This window comes from Chaetomium globosum, genomic scaffold (genome assembly GCF_000143365.1).
Source record: "Chaetomium globosum CBS 148.51 scaffold_3 genomic scaffold, whole genome shotgun sequence".
Lineage (NCBI taxonomy): Eukaryota > Fungi > Ascomycota > Sordariomycetes > Sordariales > Chaetomiaceae > Chaetomium > Chaetomium globosum.
Window position 1 is genome coordinate 3,895,017 of NT_165978.1, and position 18,842 is coordinate 3,913,858.

General features: G+C 55.3%; 6 protein-coding genes across 6 annotated transcripts; 2 read left to right on the top strand and 4 right to left on the bottom strand.

The window, feature by feature from the left end:
- Positions 1-497: 497 nt before the first annotated feature.
- On the bottom strand, positions 498-2,111 carry CHGG_06553 (uncharacterized protein; the record flags this gene model as incomplete). The annotated part of the gene is made up of 1 exon (XM_001222647.1): positions 498-2,111. One exon carries the CDS (start codon positions 2,109-2,111, stop codon positions 498-500), a length of 1,614 nt encoding a protein of 537 aa, XP_001222648.1.
- Positions 2,112-5,191: 3,080 nt separating this feature from the next.
- On the top strand, positions 5,192-6,487 carry CHGG_06554 (uncharacterized protein; the record flags this gene model as incomplete). The annotated part of the gene is made up of 3 exons (XM_001222648.1): positions 5,192-5,326; positions 5,560-5,855; positions 5,971-6,487. 3 exons carry the CDS (start codon positions 5,192-5,194, stop codon positions 6,485-6,487), a joined length of 948 nt encoding a protein of 315 aa, XP_001222649.1.
- A 926-nt stretch (positions 6,488-7,413) lies between these two features.
- Positions 7,414-8,757, bottom strand: CHGG_06555 (uncharacterized protein; the record flags this gene model as incomplete). The annotated part of the gene is made up of 2 exons (XM_001222649.1): positions 7,414-8,365; positions 8,450-8,757. 2 exons carry the CDS (start codon positions 8,755-8,757, stop codon positions 7,414-7,416), a joined length of 1,260 nt encoding a protein of 419 aa, XP_001222650.1.
- An 843-nt stretch (positions 8,758-9,600) lies between these two features.
- Positions 9,601-12,609, bottom strand: CHGG_06556 (uncharacterized protein; the record flags this gene model as incomplete). Its single annotated transcript, XM_001222650.1, has 5 exons — positions 9,601-9,833; positions 9,895-10,713; positions 10,770-12,084; positions 12,149-12,459; positions 12,534-12,609. 5 exons carry the CDS (start codon positions 12,607-12,609, stop codon positions 9,601-9,603), a joined length of 2,754 nt encoding a protein of 917 aa, XP_001222651.1.
- Positions 12,610-13,060: 451 nt separating this feature from the next.
- On the bottom strand, positions 13,061-16,096 carry CHGG_06557 (uncharacterized protein; the record flags this gene model as incomplete). Its single annotated transcript, XM_001222651.1, has 8 exons — positions 13,061-13,073; positions 13,207-13,500; positions 13,575-14,040; positions 14,203-14,282; positions 14,336-14,357; positions 14,535-15,362; positions 15,414-15,716; positions 16,090-16,096. The coding sequence occupies 8 exons, from the start codon at positions 16,094-16,096 to the stop codon at positions 13,061-13,063; spliced, it is 2,013 nt and encodes a 670-aa protein (XP_001222652.1).
- Positions 16,097-16,673: 577 nt separating this feature from the next.
- On the top strand, positions 16,674-18,287 carry CHGG_06558 (uncharacterized protein; the record flags this gene model as incomplete). The annotated part of the gene is made up of 3 exons (XM_001222652.1): positions 16,674-17,179; positions 17,262-18,157; positions 18,217-18,287. 3 exons carry the CDS (start codon positions 16,674-16,676, stop codon positions 18,285-18,287), a joined length of 1,473 nt encoding a protein of 490 aa, XP_001222653.1.
- Between the last annotated feature and the right edge of the window lie 555 nt (positions 18,288-18,842).

The window sequence follows — 18,842 nt, forward strand, 5'->3', positions numbered from 1 at the left end:
TGTAATTTATGGCTTGATTTACTCTTGCGTTCCTATGTGAAGTCTACTCCAGTGCCAGAAATGATTCTTGGGAAATCCGAACGTTCAAGTGCCGACCGATGGAACCAAGCCACAACCTCGACATGCACATCGAGAACATGAGTCAATGACATAAGAAGGATGTGATAATTAAGCTACGCGCTCCTACTGTACAAAATCTGCGCGGGATTAACTTGATTCTGCGTTATTGAGCCAAAAACCGTCCAAGCAGTGGCGCTGCTTCTCCAAAGCAATTGTCCTGCTCGCCACCAATATCAGTCCAAAGCATAAATATCCGCCGATGCGGGCTCGCACCGATATCCTCCTTGCCCTCTTCCAAATGTCAAATGATGACCCGCACCCCTTCCTAACAAATGACCATGACCTGCTCACTGTTGCGATATGTTAAGCCTAGGCGAATGCCCCTTTAGATATCGAAATGGGCGGTTGGGTGCGCCAACGTAAAGGAGTGGACACTCTCAGTACCCCCGCCTCACCTTTTTGGGGATCTTCTTTCTCTTCAAGTAGTCGTCCTTCGGCTTGCTGAAAAAGCTCGTGTTGCCCTCATCCGTGGCGTCCACCAAGCTGTCGTCTGCTTTGGTAAAACTGCTAGGCCACCCGTTCAGTCCCGAAACTCCAGACTCGCTCTTTTCCTTGTAAGACAGCAAAGTGGCAAGTGCCATATTGACCAGCGGCTTTGCGACATCGGCCTCATCCATTTTTTCAACCTCGTCAACGCTCAGGATCGGCAGTTGGACTTTGCCATCGGCTCCCAGTCTCTCAATGTGGCTCCCGCGGAGCCGCTCGCGCTCCTCACCAATGACGCCGACTTTGTTCTCCAAGCAGCGATAGTTGTGGTCACGTACGATTTGTTCCAGGTTCCTGACCAGTCCCTCTGTACCGGCATAGAAGTTGCGGTTGATCTTGGCCATGCGTTCCGAGAAGCTCTCCTGCATAAATCTGTCCTCGGGAACAGGGTACTTTGTAGCCCAATCATCACCCACGGGCCTGTGTTTTCCATCGTAACTCGATGGAAACCCACTCGGAAAGTACTGCTTGATTCTCTCAGGCGGGAGCGTATCGTAAACCTTCCGTCTGCCTCCGTCTGGCGCCTCGGAAGATGTGTCAAAGGGACCCGGGGCTGAGATGCCCCCAAAACCAGCAATCTCAGCAGAGTTACGAGCGACAGAGCCGTGATAATTCTCGTCAAAAGGCGATTGAGATCCTCGAGTTGAGCTATTGGTTCCATCATCGTCATCGAAGGCGACCAGGATGTTGGCCTCGTGATTGTATTGGAAACCAATTGGCGATCTAGATTGGTACAAGGCCGGTGGCACCTGGTCCTCAGCGCGGAGGGACCTGGACGCGGCGTCCAGCGTCGTCGGTTTGAACGCTCGCTGGCCAGGCGGGCCCGCTTTCAACGGCTGAGGCGGGCCTACGGCCGGCCTCGTGTTATACGTGTTGAAGAAGCGGTCCTTGGACATATCTGGAGTCGTAGATGGGAGTGAGGAAGGAGTCCCCGGACGGTTGGGGCCAACATTAGCAGCCCGAGCTCTTGCCAGCGTGTTCTGGGCAGCCTTCTGCATGGGGTTTGGGTACGACGCTAGGTTGGTGAGCCCCTTGACAGTGATACGCGACGTCAATGTGTCCTCGGCAGCAACGCTGTCATTGCTTTCGAAGTCGGTTGGGGAGGGGAGGTTCCCCGACCGAACGCTCGGCATCGACATGTCGAATTCGGTAAACGCGGTGTTCTCACGCTCTGCAACTGGGGTGGATGCTCGATCGTAGTTCTGCTGCAGGGGCGAGTACTGTCGCAGGATGGATGCCGTAGAAGGGGGGGAAGGGGGGGCTTGATCCTCGATTGGTAATGCCGACAACAACTCGTCGGGAAAGTTCATGAATGTACCACCAGAGGGAGATCGGACGGGCTGAGGGTACCGGCGGGTTCTCGGGCGGCGAGTCGGCGGCTGGAGTGGTGTTGTGCCTTTCGGTTTGTACACCGATCCAACAGTCGTATAGGTAGGAGGTTTATTGGCACCTATTCCTGTTGACAAGCCTGCCGCCAAGTCAGATGAATTGGACGCAGAATACATTTAGAGAAGTAGCCTAGGTGCGTATGCATCCTTCATAAGAGAGGGTCAGGGAAGGAGGCGAAGGGACGGGGTGCAGCTGTGGGAAAGGATAAGGGGGGATGGCCGATGGAAGTAGCGGCGTATGGGACTGGGACTGTTCCTTGGAGGCGATGATCGAGTGCCCATTGCCAACTCTGTATGGGCGGTTGGCGATGAGAGGAACGCGAGTGCCAGCATAGTGAGAAGCCAAGGGCGGAAGAGCGACAAACAAAAAAATGGCAAGCAGGAGGCCCAGGGAAAGTATGCTTACTCTTTGAATCAGAATGTAGACCTTCGTTACTGCAGCCATAAGGCTGCAGCGGGCGCGAGTTGTCGCGAAACATGGCCTGAACTGAAGGGGGGTTATGGGTTAAACCGCCCGTTCTTGCCAGTGGCCTCGTCAGACTCAAGAACCAGCGGAGTTAGAAGGCACAACCTGGGAAACAAGCGCAGTAAAAACATAACATACCCAAGCCGGTATACGGAGGCAAGTATCAGGGCAAACAGGAATTGCCCTTCCACTCTTTCGCACAGAGCTGGTGATAACCGGGAGTAAATTCTGAAGGTTTCAATTCCACGCGATCCTCTCGGTGGATTATCCCGAGGGGAGTTGACAGGAACAAGTGGAAAAGTTTTGAGAGAGTTTGAGAGAGCTGCAATGCGAGCGAGCTCCTTCCCCCTTTTGTATGTGGTTCTTTCCTAAGACTGAGTTCGGATCATAAACGAAGCCGGTCAGTGACAACAGTTTGCTGGCATTGCGCAATCACAAAGGGAAGTGCATCCACAACGCACCTATCAGGTATGAAGAAGACTAAGGAAGGAATCTTCATGGCCTTTGCTACGGCTTAAAGTTTGTGGGAGCCTACGGATGGAACAACTTAGGTAGGTACCTACCCGCGAGGCAAGAGCATCTGGAGCAGCCTACCCCCGACGCGCTGGCCCTCTTGCCAGAACACCCGACAACCTCACGTATTTTTTGCTACCTATATCAAGGTATTTCCCGATATTCTCTTTGAGACTGGAGGTGTAATTCCCATGTGGAACTAAATAAAAAGAAACAGGTGGCTTGTTGTTTCCAGAACTCAAAGCTTGTTAGACAACCGCAAACCTGAAAGTGTTTCCATCAAGCCCGAATATGGTAACTGGATGCAAATATTTGGGTTAGCCATCGCCTGTAGAAAAAAAGAAAAGAAACGGACGATCGATGAACGCTTGCACTGGCCTTGCTTGGAAGTCGGACGTAAATCTAAGGAAGTTATCGCGTCGAAGCCTGCTTCAATATATTGGGGCTGACCGAAGAGCCTGGGCCTCAGCCTTGGATGATGAAGTGCAGTGGAAAAGGGGTCACATTGTCACGGCATAATTCCTCATAACGCGAATATGGACAGCGTCGCGAAGATAAACTCGGTGTTTTTTGAAGACAGATTAGATGCGCAGCCCAAGACTAGTTTGCGGGACTGGTGTCGTTGACATTAATAACGTAGCACACTCAGTTACGGGACTTTTGCGGCTTATTGTATCAGCGCATTGCTCTGCTTGGGCAACGGTAGGTTGGTCATGGAAAATCTTCTGATCCCCTTAGTGCCCTCAGGGGTGAGGTGTTGTGATGTTTGTCACTGGCCTGTTGTCAAGACAACATTGGAATGACAGTTAACTACCCGATTGGCCATGACAGCGGCAGCTTGACTGGGTCGGTTCGTTCAGGGGGGAAGCTCAAGATCCCATTGTAGGGATGGAGATTTGTGTGTTGTTAGCGGAACTGGTCTGACAAACTTCATGATCATGGCCAGCCCTTGCCAAGTCTGTCGTCGATAGGGGGTGAGGCGGCACAATGCACGACGAGTGAGACCGAGGTGAGCTTGATAGGCGATTGTACTTGCTGCTCAACGGTAGCTTGGTGGCACAAGCTTTCACAGTTCATCATGTCCCCGAAGGGCTGGCGGGAAGCGTCCCGATTCGCCTGGCACTTCTGGAACTTCTGGAGAGCATCAGACGACAGAGCAGGCCACGTGCTCGTTTGCATCTCGCCTGCCCCTCGTCAAATACCATCAGATCTGGTGCCGCTGGTGTCTGCATGCCTGAGGCGCAGCACGACACTGGCATGCCTTAAGGGGTCACTCCGTCTGCTAAACATCTCTGGCTCAATGCGATTGACCCCCCTCCCTATTGCTGTGAGGAATCCCGTTTGTAACACACAGTGGAAACCCCCTCCATCCCTGTGATTAAGGTAGGTAAGTCTGTATTTGGCTGGCTCTGCATGTTCAGTGAACGGAGCCTCCCGTCAGCATCGGGACAAAAACCTGCTTGTATTGGCGGCCTCCCTGGCTGTTGGGAAGGTTTGAAGGTTGTTCGCCCGGGTCTTGTGGTTCGGAGAGGCTCGAGCCGGGCGGTCACCAGCTGGCTCGGTAGGCTTGCGGGCTCAGCTCACTCTTTCTCCCTGTCCATACCCGCTTGGTGTCCACGGGTCTGTGCAGCGGGCACGGAGAGCAAGCCGCCGGTCCGAGGTTCGAACGCAAATGGATGTTTGGCAAGGTCCTGCTCTGGAGACTGCCCGACTACACGGCATGCACGCTCGTTGGGTGGAATGGGAAACATACCTTATTTGTCTTAAATGGTTTTCACCTCAGCTCCCTAGTGCATTAACTCGCTAGTGTGTACATAGCGAGCGAAACTGCGCGCCGAATGTCTCAATGTATCGAGTCCACCAGCGCGATCCACAGTGGCATGGAGATCGGAATGGTTGCTTCGTGCGCAGATCATCAATAACGGTGTGGGACCGGGCCTTCCAGAACTGGCTTGACGCCGCGCGCCAGGGCGAGGCTGCTATTGTTGTGGGGCTCCCCGCCCCAAACCTCTCCCCTGGAAAGCCTGGGCAGCCTAAAGCTTCACCGGTCCCCATGCTGACTGACTGCCTCCGCCCTGCCCGACCCCGAGAAGACAGACCGAAGAATTCCGCTCGTCTCGTCTGAACCAGGCTTCAAGAGTCGCCCCTCCCGTACCTCCACCACCTGCTCGTTCAGCAGAAAGCAGAAAGAGAAACCAACTCCACGCAGTACCTAGCCATGGACTACTCCCACACTGCATTTTTCCCGGGCGCTCCGCCTTACCAGTTCATGGGAGCAGCAACTCAAGTTCCTCTGACGCCCTCGCATTCCAACTCGGTAGCTTCGGAAGACTACAACAACACATCGTCTCCGGTAGGTTACGTCTCCTGGCCTCTACAGCAGAACCGTAGCCGGACGGAGAAATGAGGACTGCTTTTGGTCAAGAGAAAGAGCCTATCTTTGAGCTTTTATACTCGCCAGCAGTCGATTGGGAGCGTTCCCTTTCGTTGCCTTGCTAGGCTGCGAGACTCCGCATTTTGATCGCTGCGAGTGGCAGTAGCGCGCATCCGATTGCGGGACGAGAAGCTTACACAATCATTACTCAGGAAATCTTTGACCAGTATCCGAACGGGATACCTCCTGAACAGTTCCAGAACTTCGATGGTTATGTGCAGTTCAATCATGGTCAAGCTTTCCCGGGCCCGCCCACGCCGCCGGGGCAGCTTCCGGTGCATGCCTCAGTACCCCCGGTGAATGGCGCTGTTCACCAAGCTGGTCCCACATCCGAGATGCTCTCCGTCTCGAAACTCGAGGCCGAGGAGAATCGCAGACAGGCTTCGAACTCGGAAGACGACGATTTGACCCCTGCTCAATCGAGGCGCAAGGCCCAGAACCGTGCAGCGTATGTGGCACCTCCCACCAACCCCCTCTCGCACTCCCCCTTGATCCCCCGTCTAGTCGTGCGTACGCTCGTCTAGGTAGTCCTGCACCCCCGGGCTCGCTAATGGTTTTTGTAGTCAACGTGCATTCCGGGAGCGCAAGGAACGCCATGTCAAGGACCTCGAGAGCCGGCTCAACGAGCTGGAGCAGGCGCAGACCGAAGCCATGTCCGAGAATGAGCGACTGAAGCGCGATCTTCAAAAGATGGAGACGGAGAACGAGATTTTGCGGGCCACGTCGATGGTGGCTCCCAGCTCGGGATCCCCCGCGACCGCCGCACCGACAACGACGGGGCCGATGACGTATAACCCCACCGACTTTTACAGCAACGTCCTGCAGGGCCATGCCAACAAGTCGCCCAGTCACAGGATAGTCACGAGCGAGAAGGGGGAGCGCCTCCTCGCCGCCGGGGCAACATGGGAAGTCATCATCAACCATGAGCTCTTCAAGCGTGGACTCGTCGACGTTAGCGCCGTCAGCGAGCGGTTGAAGCCCCAAGCCAAATGTGACGGACAGGGGCCGGTGTTTGAAGAGAGCGCCATCCTCGAGGCCATCAAGCTCAGTGTCGAAGAAAATAGCGACGAGCTGATATAAGCGGGTATGAACTCTGCACCAGAGTTCTACTGGCGTCGGCCTCGTCCGCAAAGACGAATCGTGAAAACGATTCCCACAGACGACACTTCCGACGACGCAACGATGACCACGACGACACGACTATGATGGGTTAGTTATCGTACCATTCGCAGTAACTCCCCCATTCAGACGCTTATGGCGCCACTGGGCAGCCCACTCGCTTGGTTACCTAGGTATTTTGTGGCTTTTTTTACGGTATTATGCATTGGGCGTTTTGGATATGAGGTTTTCAACGTGGATGCATGGCTTGCGATGGGTTCCTCTCTCAGGTCTCGGGTATTCAACGAGCGAGCACCAAAATTGAACGCTTCGTACCCTTCCACTTGTGTATTGCGTGGGAGAGGGACGGGGTGAAGTAGAATCCTCTACGTCTTTTCGGAGGATTCTTGGACTTCAACTCCAGGACGTGATTAGCTGGGGGGTATTATAGTTCACAATCAACATTTTCAACTAAGCACACGCATAGTATAGTATACCTTGGAAGCGGTATCCGCGATTTTCATCTCGTCATTAGCTATATATGTGGCAAGCTGTTAGTTTGCCGACGTCTATGAGGTAGATAAGGAGACCAAAGTTGAATGAACCCCAAAAAACGCCGTCCACCAGGACATCTTGCTGAAGACGACCCTTTCCCACTCCATACCGTTCGTCCGTGCCGGCTATGCTGATTCCAAAACTACTGTGCACCCTGTCTAGCGCCCGAGCCGTGTTTCACCATTCCCGGTCTTCACTGCTCGGTCTCCCACCATTCTCGTACGTGCCATTACAGCCAGCCTCGCAGCCAGCTTCTTATCGTCGTCTTCGTCATGATACAAAAAATGGTTCTGCTCTCGTCCCAGGTACCGGGAAAGCAGTGATGTCATAGGTGTTTGCGTGTGGCCGCCTTCTCACTGCTTCTTCTTATCCGCGGTACCGTCCTGGCCTTCCACCCAAGGATGCTTGATGGTCAGGCACCAGATATCCAGATAGTCACATATCGTGACGATGACGTCCACCACGAAGCTGCCGTACACACCGACGGCCATGCCCAGCATGCAGAACATGAAAGCGACCTGGTACACGCCATCACCCAGCGCCGAGGGCCAGCCCAGCCCGGGGACGGGGCTGTGGCGCAGCAGTACGGGGCCCAGCGAGTCGATGACGCCGCACGAGAGCGGGATGACCATGACGTTCCAGTAGGGGAACGGCAGCTTGACCAGGTGGGCTGTGATCATCTGGCCGACCGAATAGGCGTTGACCATGCCGGCGAAGACGGCGAAGGGGATGAGGTGCCCGTGCAAGATGGTCGGCTGCAAGTACAGGTAGGCGACGATGAAGGCCCACGCGGCGAAGAAGGGGCCCAGCCCGACGAGCGCGTACCGCGACCGGTCGCCCCGCGCCCGCCGCGCCCGGATCACATTGCGCGCCGACTCGACTGTGTTGTACACCAGCACCACCGTGCCCTGCACCATGTACCACTCCGTGAAGGAGAGGTTGTAGACGCAGTCGGGGATGGTGACGCCGGATGCCACCGCCTGTGGGACGCCGACGGTTGCGAGCATTCCCTGGTTCCAGAAGGACGCGCCGCCGAAGAAGCCCGTCAGGAGGTAGACGATGACCACGGTGAGGATGCCCTCGACCGGCCCGTTGACGATGCCCAGGGTGAGCGTCTTGGTGTGGTACTCGTCCCAGGTCTGCACGTAGAAGGTCAGCAGGCTGGCGAAGAGCGTTGCGACCGTCTTCCAGCTCTGGCCCATGTTGGTCGCGCCGGCGAAGAGGAGGACTTCGAGGCAAGTGTTGAGCGCGTCAACGCCATGGTCGAAGAGCTCACCGAGCGGGCCGGATTGGTGGGTTCGGCGACTGGAGAGAGACAAGGGCTACAGGTTAGCAAATGGTTTGTCTTTCTAAGGGCAGAGCGCCGTCACGCGCGAGGGGCGCACCTACGCTTGTGTCCCGTCCACCGCGTCAAAGGTCTGGTAAAGGAACAACCCGGCCGCCCAACTGTAGTAGACCCACGTGGGACAGTCCTGGTCCAAGGTCGGGTTATACCACAGCAGCGTCAGGAAGTTGGCGACGACGAACATGAATCCCGTGAGGGTGATGAGGTTTGGCGCCATGCTCATGGGGAAGCACTTGATGACGACATTGGTGTAGAAGGGCTTCAGCACGTAGCGCGACAGAAGCGAGTGGTCGACGGCTGAATACTTGTATTGCCGCAGGTTGGGCAGGTATTCCTGCCGTACGTAGACCATCTTCGCGGGGTTCTACTAGCGCTATCTCGAGATATTCCGTTCGTAGTCACCCGATGTCGCGGTGGGGTGGGAGCAGGCCGGAGGAAGGGCGTGCGGGTGGTCGTTGGCGGGCGGTGTTCTGTATACCGGAGTTCGTCGCCAATGTTGACGGAGATTTTGGGGGGACCGGGTTGGTGGATGAGATGGAATAAAAATAATGGAGGGGAGGACAGGTGCGGAAGAAAAGCAAAGTGGATCGATCGTCAAGGTGCCGATCGGAAGCTTGACATTTTTTAACCAGACATGGCGGGCTCCGGTCGGGACCTCTTTGTTCTCGGCATGTCATGCTGCGTCGCGTTCCTTGGTTTCTCGATCTGGCGCGGACAAAAACAAACAAAAAAAAAAAAAAAAACAAGGCCATTAACTCACGAACTAGAAAACGGACCTTTCCATCTGACGAGTCAGTTTGACCGCCGCGTTTCGTCTGAACTCCTTCAAAATTCATACATCTCGGAGATTTGTGTCCTTTCTTGTTTGGTCCCAACTACCTACCTTACTGTGTATGCACCTACCTGCTTGGCATTTTATTATCTTAGTTCCCACACCGTCACCATCCCCACTTTTGCATTGACCGCTCCTCACTTCACCTAGCTCAAGCCTCTTCGACTTGGGGCTCTGGACACACAACCAACGGCCAATCACTTCGCTTACCCCCCTGATCAAAAAAACCCGACCTGCACGAGTCTATCGGTCTATGCTTGACAAACCGTACACAGAACCCCCGACACCGCGCAACTTGACAAATGCTCTTCAATTTTGTGAACACGGCAAAAACGACAAACAAACGCCATTCGTCCCCTTTCATTAAGCCACCGACGCCACCACCAGGACCGCCACGCCCTCCTCCTCGCTCCTCACCGTGATCTTGGTGGTGACGCCCGTCTTGGAAGAGTAGGCCATCCGCACGTTGGCCACAACTCTGCCGCCGTTGACCGTCTTCCCGAGGAGCTTGAGCGTGTGCGTAGTCTGGTTGACCGGCACGTCTGTGCCTTCCAGCGGCTGGAGCGAGAGTGCCTTCGCTAGCTGTTCGGTCGCCTCTGTGCTGGGGGTTAGCTTGTCTCTGGGAGACGTTGGTATCAGTAGCTGTATCTGACGTACCTGGTATGCTCTTCATGCCGCTCAGCTGTAATGTCTCCTCCGCCTCTTCTCCTTTGGCGCCGACTTGCTCCCATACATGGGCGAAGTTGCTAGCGAAGGTCGGGATCACATAATCGCTGCCCGATAGGTCAAAGTCGGAGACTTCGTACTCGTCCTCATACCCGCTCTCCTCGGGCTCGTTGGTTGTGGGATCGATCTCCTTGCTCGTGAATTTGAGGACATTGGAGAAGGTGCTGATGGGCAGAGCACCCTCGCCGTGAACCTTCCGGAACGCCACATACACCTTGCCGGGGACGTCCGTTGCTAGCTTCTCGGCCCGGATAATGAAGACCTCTTCGAGCTCGTCTTCCTCCGATGGCGTGGCCGTCACCGACACGTCCTCTAATACCGTGTCCGGGAGCGTGTTCTTGACTTCATATTGTAGCACAATATGCTCGCTGAAGACGTGCTTGACAACGGCAACCACGTACTCCGTCTCGGCTTCTGTTAGCTCCACCAGCGGTGACGATTTGAGAACACTGCCGAACTCCTTCATCTCGGGGATCTCCATCAGCTCCTGGGCGTACTTCTGCGCCGTTGCCGTAGCAGAAGCGGCCGCTTCAGCGGCCGACGGGGCTGCCTTGGTCGGGCCAACCTTTGGCGGTTTGAGGGACGGGGTGGTAGCAGTAAGCTTCTTCGTCCTGTCCTCAGCATCGGCCTGCTCGCGTGTGACGACCGGGATCTTTGAGATGTCGAATGGCGTGTCAAATGCCGCCTTGTCGTCTGAGGTGACGTACATGACGAGTTGATGCTCGAAGAATGGAAGAGCGAACATATTGTCTGGAAAAGCCCGTTAGTATACTGGCATACTTGGGGAACATTCAGGGGATGCTTACCGTTCTTGACAAATCTCGTGGCCAACTCATCTTCCTCGTGCATAAGCCTGAGATTGAGAGCCGCGCGGTCACGGACTTCGTCGTCAACATCATCCAAGCACCGTGTAAGCAAAACGTCTACGCTGCGCTTGACCTCGGGATCCTTCTGGCCTACGCCAAATTTGGCCAGAGCGGTAACAGCCGCCGCACGCACAATGGCATTCTCCAAAACAACCCGATTGTAGATATAGCGGATGTACTTGGTAGGCTGGGATGTCTTAGGTCCCTCCATGCCAAGTAGATGGAGGATGCGGACAGCCAGCTTTGTGAATTCGCAATCTTCGATGAACTCGCAGAGGTGCGCAAGAGCCTCTTCCTTGGAATCCGGCACAAACTTGATTAGGTCGAACATGCTCTCCACCACCGCACGTTTGAAATCGTAACCACCCTCGTCGCGCAGGATACCGCTGAGGAACTGCAGCATACCAGCCTGCTTGCTGGGGAACTTGAGGCAGAGCGTCCGGATCGCCTCGACAATGGTGATCTTGAACTCATCCGTGATCTCAGACATGAAGCCGGAAATCTGTTTCATCAGCCGGTCCACACTGGCTTCGTTGCCCGTCTTGAGCAGGGTGGTAATGGCAAAGGTGGCAATCGAGCGGTTGCTGTTAGAGATAAGAAGCTCGATATCCGGGTTGCAGACGTTAACAACATGGGGCTTGAACGACGCAATGTTGTGCAGGATGCGGAGGGCGGCGAATTTGGTGACGGCGCGAGGGGAGCTGAGGAAGAGCTGCAGCACGTGAACGGCCTGCGTCACTTCGGCATCGGTGACGTCTCGCATGTCGCAAATGGCCTTTGCCGCTTCGAAGTTAACCATCTCGCTCTTATGCCGAAGCCAGCCATCTAGAAGCTGCATCATGGGCTTTCTCAGCTGGTGGTCCTCCTCGGCCAGCTGTGAAGCGAGGCGGACTAGCATGACGATGGCGGCGGGGTTCTTCATCGCGCCCGCGGCGCCGAACTGCTGAACCATTTTTACCAGGGCCATCCTGTCGTGCATCCGCATCTGGTACAAGAGACCGATCGCGTGGTATTGTGCCATGGTCGAGTTGTTGACCGGGAGGTTACCCGATGATGACGAGAAACCTAGGGAAAACCCGCTTGACGATTTTGAGCTCGCGGCTGCCTCTTGGGTCTCGCTCTGCCACCGCTTGACGACATCGCGGGCGATCGGGAGGAGATGGTAGGATGACACCAGGGCCGAAGATGAAACCGAGGGGTTCTTGTCGACGATCGCAGTCTTCATGACACGCTCGATGGATTGTACTGTGGTCGCCTGGAAGTGAGGTCAGCGCCAACTCATAAACAGGAGCCCCAAAAGGTCGGCAGCGCCCTCGTACATCAATAATGCGGCACAGCGCCCGGATAGCGTTCGGACGGTAGATGGAGTCGGTGCTGCCACCCGTATCCTTCATGATTGTGCTCGTGACCATAATGATATCCTCGGCAGAGTTAGCCAGCTCCTTGATGACCAGGTGGACCATCTGTCGTAGGCTGGCATCCTTGTTCTGGAAAAGCTTCGAGATGCCGAAAAAGAGTGTGGTGGCTTCGGTGGTAGGGAACTTCTCGCCCGTGTAGAGGAGGAGGGCGATCTTGGTGAGAAGGACGCGGCATCTTCGCGGCTGGATCGGGGAACTGTTGAACAATCGAGCTGCGGACGGCCAGTATTGGCTGCAATTAGTTGTTGCTCTCCTCGCCTGCGCGGGGGGTTGCGGTTCTGCTCACCCTCTTGGAAAACCTGGGTCCGGTCGATTTTGACCAGACTGCCGTCTGCGTCCTCGTCCTTCTTCCCGTAGCTCATGGTGGGTAGAGTAACGAGGGTGGCGCTGGGGATATGGGAAAGTCGGGCTCAAGCAGTGTGAAGCTGTGTGGAATCCCAACTCGCGACGTTGCCAATTCAATGCTCAGGCCGCCTGCCAATGGGGGTCCCCCCACAACAGGGGTCAGCGATGGTGCACGGCCCATCAGTGGTTCAGGCTGCTGGAGGGGAAGCAGGTCACCTGAAAAGTCACATGGAACCCTATCGCTGAACCACGTTCCTACTGCAGTACGAATACATGTTCCTACAATTTGTGACAAAAAAAGAAAAAAGCCCCATTATTCTGTTTGCTACACCGACAGAGCCGACTAGCGTAATTTGTGCATCGCACGTTCCTCGAGCAGTTCGTGTGTTGTCCGATAGCCCAGCCATTCAGCGTCAGTTATAGGTACCTAGACAAAGTTCCTGGGAGTCGAAAGGAGCCCCCAATAGCTTAGCGACGGCCCCTACACTCATAGCAAACCATAAATTAGGCACTGGTTGGACTGCAGCCAGGATGAAGAAAAGCGGAAACCGGCACCAAAACTTCAAAGATATTCCATTTTCCGACCCATAGCCAAACCCCCGAAACAAGCTTACACAGCAGCGATCTGCTCCGGCACTGCCTGTTGGGGTTCTTGCTGGGGTTCCGGTTCGGGCTGCTGCTGCTGCTGCTGCTGCTCAGGCTGGACGTCGGCCGGCGGAAGCGGTTCTAAGAGGGCGGCCGGTGCAGCAGCCATATCCTCCCTAAACTCCGTATTGACGGGTTGTCCATTCTCGTCAACGTCGTCTTCTTTCCGGTCCGGGTTCTTGCCAACGGCCTTGACCGCTTCTTTCTCCTTCTTGCCGAGGACAACAAGGTCAAAGCCTCGGGGAAGGAGGGTATCGGTTCTGCTGTTGTTGCCACACGTTAGCGAATGCCTACTAGTAGTGAGAAACGATAAAAAAAGGGTGGCGGAACGGCTCACTTCAGGAAGTCTTGCTTCAACAGCCGCGCCTTGTCGCGGAGCGCCTGCTGATCACGAGGACGCTCAAAGGGGATGGTGCCCGCCTTGATTTCCTTTTCGATGGTGCTCCACTTGCACTGGTAGGTATTAACTGCCTTGACAAGCAGGATGATATCCCGGCGCACCCATCCAGAGCGAACCTGGGGCTCCTTGACCTTGCGAGCCGCAGCCGTTATCTCCCTCGTCCGCTGCGAGAGAGCATCAAAGTCAGGCTCGTCTTGCGTCCCAGGTAACGGCGGATACTGCGAAACGGCACCGGAAGCTGCAAGCGGAGCGGTTCCTTGCGGAGCCGTGGAAGGAGGCCCCATGGTAGCTTCTGGGACCCCGTTCTTCTTCCGCCTCCGCGCCCTCTTTGCCGACTGCCCGGCCGATGCAGCAGTTTCATCGCCAACTGTCGAGGGCTGGCCCGGAGCCTGTCTCTTTCGGCCTAAGGTTTGAGTAGCCGACTCAGCATAAATGGAGCCGGGCGGCTGAAAGCCGCTCTGCTGGGATGGGTCGCCATATCCTAAAGCATGCGAAGGGCTGCTAAAGCCCGGCGGATAAGGGATTCGCGGCGCCGGCGGATATGAGCCAGAAGGCGATTGTTCACTATCGCCGTAGACTGAACCCCCCTGCTGTTCTAATTGCTTCAGCATCCGAAGAGAGTTCATGTTGAACGCCGGTTGCACACTGGACAAGTCGGTTAGCAGATTACGAGCCGAGAATAAAGGGAAGCTACATACTCGAGATCTGCTCGGTCAAACGCTTGACCCATCGTGTCAGCCTCGAGCTGCGACCGAATCTGCGAATCGGCCCTTGAGGCGGCGCTAGAGTGCATGAACTCTTGCTGCAGCATAAATTTAACGTTCTCGAAACAGCCTTTGGTAAAGCTTCGTAGGTTTTCGACGAAATCCGACGGAGGATACAACGTCTCAAACTGACTTAGGTCGAGGTCGTCGCCGTTAACCTCCTGATCGGGCAGCATCTTGCAAATGGAGCCGAAGCGGGTCTGAATAGCATTCCGATCCCTGGCCAGCGCAGCCACCTCGGAATCGGCCGGTGCGATAGGCTTGAGCTGGAGGCCGTCGTTATTGTTTCCCAGAAAAGCCTCGATCGATTCGGGTGACACATCGCCGTCGCACCAGATTCTCGCAACCTCCAGGCGGGGGTGGAAGGGCGCGGAGCCGTCCTTAAGGAGCTCCTTTAGACGGTGGATAGTTAGCTGCGTCCGAATCATCAGGGTCTGCTCAATGATCTGCTGGTTCATCGCGTTGTCTGCGTTGACGGAACCTTCGCCTATGAAAGAGCCGGGGAAATCTGACTCCAACGCCTGTAGCAGTGGCAGCGACAGCGGGTCTGCATGGTTGCGCGGGGTGAGGCTATCGAAGAGCATGGCGAGGTTGGCCGCCGAGACGACTCTCACAACCTTGTACCAGGGCAAAGACGCCCTTTCCAGCCGCATCACCTCGGTGACGAAAGCCGGGTTCACGACCGGGTCACTATCATCCCGTACGTAGTAAGTACGGTATGCGTCAAAGGCCTTCTTAAAGCCCTCCCGTTCCGCGTCCCAGATCTCTTGGTCAACCTGTTCGCTGCTAAGCTGAGTGAAGAAGTCATCGGTAGCGGTGAACAGACGCGACAGCATTGCATTCATGAGCCTCGCCCTCGCCGCTTCGCGGCTAGGCGTATCATTAGTGGAAGAGATACCAGATGTAACGCTGCCAGGGGGTCCGAAAACGAGTCCTGAAGCCGGCCTCTGCAGTGCGGTGCCTGGAAGATGCGAGTTAGAAAGGCTCATCCTGGCTGGGAATCTGTACGTACTCTGACTCGGCGGTTCCAGTTGCGACGAGAACGTGTCCGTGACAGCCTTGCTCCTAATGCTGGTGCTCTCTGAAGTGCGGCGCGCGTTCCGGTGGGGGAAAGGAGGCCCGGCCGGTCCACGCAGGTTCTTAGCACTAGGGACAGGCGGGGGATTCATGCCGGCATCCTGCGAGCCCGAGATGGCTGGATCGATGACTTCATTATACAGGACCGCAGATATGGGGTCCTCTAGCTGAGGGTCCATCCCGTGAGCCAGTTGCTGTGCACCCTGTGCCCGCTGCTGTTCCTGAGGCTGCTGCTGTTCTTGATGCTGCTGCTCAGGGGAATCAGCGTGTTGTTGCTGTTCTTCTGGTTGTGCCACGGTCTGATGTTGTTGCTGGTGGCGCGTGGAGCGGCGACTGGAGCCCGCGGCCGGCTCCTGCGCCGAACGCGCCGGAGGGCGGCCTCTACCTCGTCCTGACATAGATGCACAATGTCTGAAACTCGGGAAAATCGCCGCCGGCGATGAAGAGTTCAATGATGACCGTGATGGCACGCGAAGGAAGGTGATAAAAAGGGTTGGGGTTAGGGTTACAATGTCGAAGAGTTGAGGTTGTTTTGAAATTTAAGCTGCTGGCAAAGGCCACGACCCACCAAAATTAATGGTGTTCCATTTCTGCGCGAGTCGTTAACGCACGTGACATGACGCCTACATATGACTATATGTCACGCCACCTATCCACACTCAGGTCACCCCTCAAATTACCCGTAGACTTAGTGTCGTCTTCCATAGTTTAATCGAGCTCTTTATGGATGGTTTCTCAGTAAACCATCACGAGATAGTTGACCAATAAATATTGATTAAGCGGTAAGTTTTTCGCAGAGGGTTTCTGCAATGAGGCGAGGCAGTGTGGCGGTGCGCTGTGACACCCTTACTTGTGCATGCCAAGACACTTCCCCGGAAACCCCCTTGCAGGGGTTGTGGACTGCAAATCCTGGTAACAAGTTTCCATCCCTCGCCGCCCAGATTCTAATCTTATCACCGGATGGCCAACTTTCGCTTCAGACGCTCTCTTTATAGACAAGTTTGCTCTTCCAGATATTTCTTTTGCATCGCTTAATTCTCCCAACTTGTGGCGGGCAGTGCTCCTTCCCCCCCGGCCGCCTCTGATAACCATCGGCTCGTCAATTCCTAGGCAAACTAGGTTTGAATCGTGTCACGGACGAAGTTGGGATATCTCCTATCTTAATTGATTTTGGATCTTCGAATAGGAGACGACAATGAAGCTTCGGAATCACACCTTAACTCTCCTCATTCTCCTCCTTCCCTCGCTTGCCCTCGCCACCGCGACCGCTGAGAAGCAATTGGACCGGGACTCGGTGGCCGTCACGGATGGTGCGTCAGCCGCGAGGAGATACGGCACTAACGATGCGCCGGTTGATGGAAACGACGGGAAACCGCACGCTGGCCCGTTCGTCGGACTCGGCTCGAATTCTGGTTCTACGAGAGACCTGCCTACCCTGAAAGACCGCCCGGAAGATCCTTTGGTTGTCGACGGGAAACGAATTCCTGAGAGTCATGACGGCGTGATGGACGACAAAAACCGTCCAGAGCCCAGAAAGGGCACCACGGGCACCGAGGGGGGCGTGAGCGAGAAGGAGAAAGACAGAAAGTTGAGGGAGAAGCAAACCGGTGAGAAGGTCGAGAATACGCCCCCAACACCCAAGGAGGCGCCTCCGCTCCCGGATTCGGACCAAGAGCGGATTCAGGCCGCCGATGATAAAACGTCGACCCGACGCTTCTGGCCTCGAGGTAAATTCAATAATGTACCCTCCTCATCATGACCAGCCTGGCTAACTGCGCCATAGAAACCCGGCCGGTCTCCCAGACAAGACCCACGACAAGTCGCTTCCGCTCCCCGATTCCGTGGCAAACATTGATCATTTGGACGTTTCAAAAGGGAATGAACCAGGGATGATTACCGGACACGATGATGACGATAGCGAGGGCCTCGTGCAGCCACTTCATTCGTTCATGCTCTCGTTCACGATGATTATCTTCTCCGAAATCGGCGACAAGACGTTCCTGGTTGCTGCGCTTATGGCGATGAAACACGACCGTCTGGTAGTCTTCTCGGCTGCCCTGAGCGCCCTGATTGCCATGACGGTCCTCTCGGCTATGTTGGGGCATGCGGTCCCTACCCTGATTCCCAAACGCGTGACGACCTTTTTGGCCGCCGTTTTGTTCTTCGTCTTTGGGGCCCGCCTGCTTCGTGAAGGACTCGCCATGAGCCCTGACGAGGGTGTGTCGGCCGAAATGCAAGAGGTCGAGATGGAATTGGCCGAGAAGGAAAACCTGGCTAGAAAAGAAGGCAGAAGGACATCGGATATGTCGCCATATGCCCTGGAAATGGGTCTCGGCAACCGCAAGCCTCGCACCAAGTCCCGTTTCCCGGCGCCCGCTCGCAGCCCTTCAAGCTCCCCTGAGGGACGGAGCCCATCGCCGCGCCCCGGGGGCCTCGGGAATATTCTTTCTGGCCTCAGCAATCTCATCTCGCTGCTCCTCAGCCCTGCCTGGGTCCAGACATTCGTCATGACTTTTCTAGGAGAATGGGGCGATCGCAGTCAAATTGCCACGATTGCCATGGCGGCGGGTCAGGACTACTGGTGGGTGACCCTGGGCGCCATTCTGGGTCACGCATGCTGCACAGGCGTCGCTGTCATCGGAGGCAGGGCCATTGCGGGCAAAGTGAGCCTCAAAGTTGGTAGGTCTACAGTCCTCCACTACTACCGTCCGAGTGGCATAGTTACTGATATATTCCAGTTACTGTCGGTGGAGCCGTCGCGTTCCTCGTTTTTGCGGTTCTCTACTTGTTTGAAGCGTTATACTCATAGAGACGAGCCACGCAACCACGGTCAAGGGGTTTGGCTGTGCCAGCTGCCGAAGGGCGACCGCGGTACATATATTTCCGTCACCACTTGTAATTCTGCGTTCACACGCGACACGAGGAACTTTCTTTTCTAGGCCATGGCAATCCGGCGGCATCACCGGGGATATGGAAACACCACTGGGAGCAACCTTGCGTACTGATTCACGGGCGTGTATTAACTATACCAGACTATAAAGATTGGTCATATTCGGGCGAGGCGGGATGGAGTTGGGAGCGGTCTCAAGATGACTCGGCATTGGCAGGAGTTTGGGCAAAAACGAGAGATGGTGGGTTGGGGAGTGAGGGAATGGCCGAATTGACTTGTAAGGAAAATAAACTATGTATGTTTTAGTTGTCTTACTCTTGACAGATGGCTGCACGGGAACATTGAAATTAGGGTAAAGATGATGGAATAGTCTTGGATGCACCGATGGAGATGTCCAAAGTTTTCATTTTTTTACCACCTCTTCTTATATTATGTTTATTATTGCCTTTTTCTCCAATTTTTATTTTTTTTTCT